Below are 1,941 nucleotides of genomic sequence, written 5' to 3' on the forward strand. Positions count from 1 at the left end.
AAGGAAGGAAGGAAGGAAGGAAGGAAGGAAGGAAGGAAGGAAGGAAGGAAGGAAGGAAGGAAGGAAGGAAGGAAGGAAGGAAGGAAGGAAGGAAGGATATCTGTTGTTAGATTGTTTGCCATTCAAACATATAAATGTTACATTATAAACTCATGGTTGTCCGTCCAGTAGGTGAACCCTGGGGTTCCACATCAATGACAGAGACATTGCCTCTGGGACAAAGCTCCATACACTCATGGTTGTGTCAGTTGTTTTTCTTTTAAACTGCAGAGTACTGAACAAATGATTTTGCAAAGCGTTAAATGGTTGTCACGACTTTATTTGCACATTTCAATCGAAATAAACGTAACCAATCACGTGTCATGTAAACTGTGCGGGAAAACTTCCATATTTTTATTAACAAGTTAACACACCTGGCAGTAAAAAACAGACTTGGTGAGGTGTCAACGCCTCATCTGTCCACTGTGTTGTTGAATTGATTAATTAAATTGCTTGGAATTAACAGAAGAAATCCTACAGTGAGCTCTTGTATTTGTTCCATGGATTATTGGTCTGCTGCGACGATGCGTGTTTTAGAGCAGCTTGTAGTTTGTCTCAACCTTTTTTGTAGTGTATCAGCCGTTACTGCGGGCCGGCAATACGACAACATCTTTGAAGGATCATTACATTTTCAAAATAAAACATCTTTTAGACTTTACTCTGTCAATATCACAGTCTGAATGACCTGTTATTTTGAAACATTGACAGATTATCTTTGAATAAAAAAAGTAAAGGGATATGATTATGATGAGGTAAATTAGTAAAACTGAAATACATTTTTCACTGTGTCCCACTGCAGCCCAGTACCAAACGACCTACGACCTAAGGCTGGCTGGATACCAAATGAATTATTAAATTATTCCTACATGTGATCCTGAGGATTGCAGGTCTTACATGGCTGGGCCACACCCCTTTTTCAATGGTTATAATTGTTTTTATAATTTTTATTTTATTAATTTGAAACACGAAAAGCACGGAAAGATAAACTGGGTGTCAATTTATTAACCCTCAAACCAGACACAAACCGTCACATCTTTTTTTTTTTCAAATTAAAAAAATAAGCACATTCCTAGCGGGGTAACTTCACCAATGCTAGTTACATGACCCTACATATAGAATACATAGAAGGTAGCAAGAAGGAGGCAAAGAAGAAGAAGAAGGATATTCTAACAATGCAACGTCATCACCGACATTTGCTAAACAAAACAAACCATCAGTCAGTCGGTCACTGAGGACTTCACTGCTCCCCCACCTCACCACTCCCAGGGTTATCACAGGAGACATCCTCGTCGTCTTTAGCCTCTTGCTGACTATCGCTGTCCACCTTCTTGAGCCAGTCCTTGTCCATATATGTTTTTACTTCTCCTACTGTACACCTTCTCCCTGCATCCAAATCCAGGAGCTTAGCGAACATCTCCATAGCCTCTGGAGTGAATCGTCTCCACAGAGGTGGAAGGTCTTCCTCCACCTGGGGTTTTTGTTCAGTCGCGCACCATTCGGCAAATTCCAGGTAGAAGTCGTCGGTGTGCATGCAGCACTCCCAGGGAAAGTAACCCGTCAGGATGCAGAAGATGACCACTCCGAAGGCCCAGGTATCCAGACTGGGCTCCACACTAAGTGGGGGTGCATCCAGCTCTTTCTGGCCCTCCGGCAGCACCATGGAACACAGTTCCGGGGCCATGTAGGGAAGGGTGCCTGTGATGAATCGGATCAGGGTGCCTCTTTTCTGGGCCAGGCCGAAGTCGGCCAGTTTGACCTGGCAGCAGTGACTGTCTAGGAGCAGAATGTTTTCTGGTTTGACGTCGCGGTGAACCAAGTCATGGCTGTGGATAAACTCCAGGGCACTGGCGATCTGTAGGACACAGCGTTTGACGGAAGATTCTGGAATACCAACCTAAAATT

The 1,941-nt window shown here is 43.4% G+C and overlaps 1 protein-coding gene across 1 annotated transcript in view; it reads right to left on the reverse strand.

The window, feature by feature from the left end:
• Positions 1–729: 729 nt before the first annotated feature.
• The window catches only part of LOC103384551 (serine/threonine-protein kinase SBK1), a 3,110-nt gene continuing 1,898 nt past the window's right edge, over positions 730–1,941 (reverse strand). Inside the window, exon 4 of the mRNA XM_008318107.2 lies at positions 730–1,933. Coding sequence (XP_008316329.1) covers positions 1,277–1,933 — 657 coding nt within the window. The 3' untranslated portion in view covers positions 730–1,276. The remainder of the gene's footprint in view (positions 1,934–1,941) is intronic.

Source organism: Cynoglossus semilaevis, chromosome 10 (genome assembly GCF_000523025.1).
Source record: "Cynoglossus semilaevis isolate Cse_v1.0 chromosome 10, Cse_v1.0, whole genome shotgun sequence".
NCBI classification, from domain to species: Eukaryota; Metazoa; Chordata; class Actinopteri; order Pleuronectiformes; family Cynoglossidae; genus Cynoglossus; species Cynoglossus semilaevis.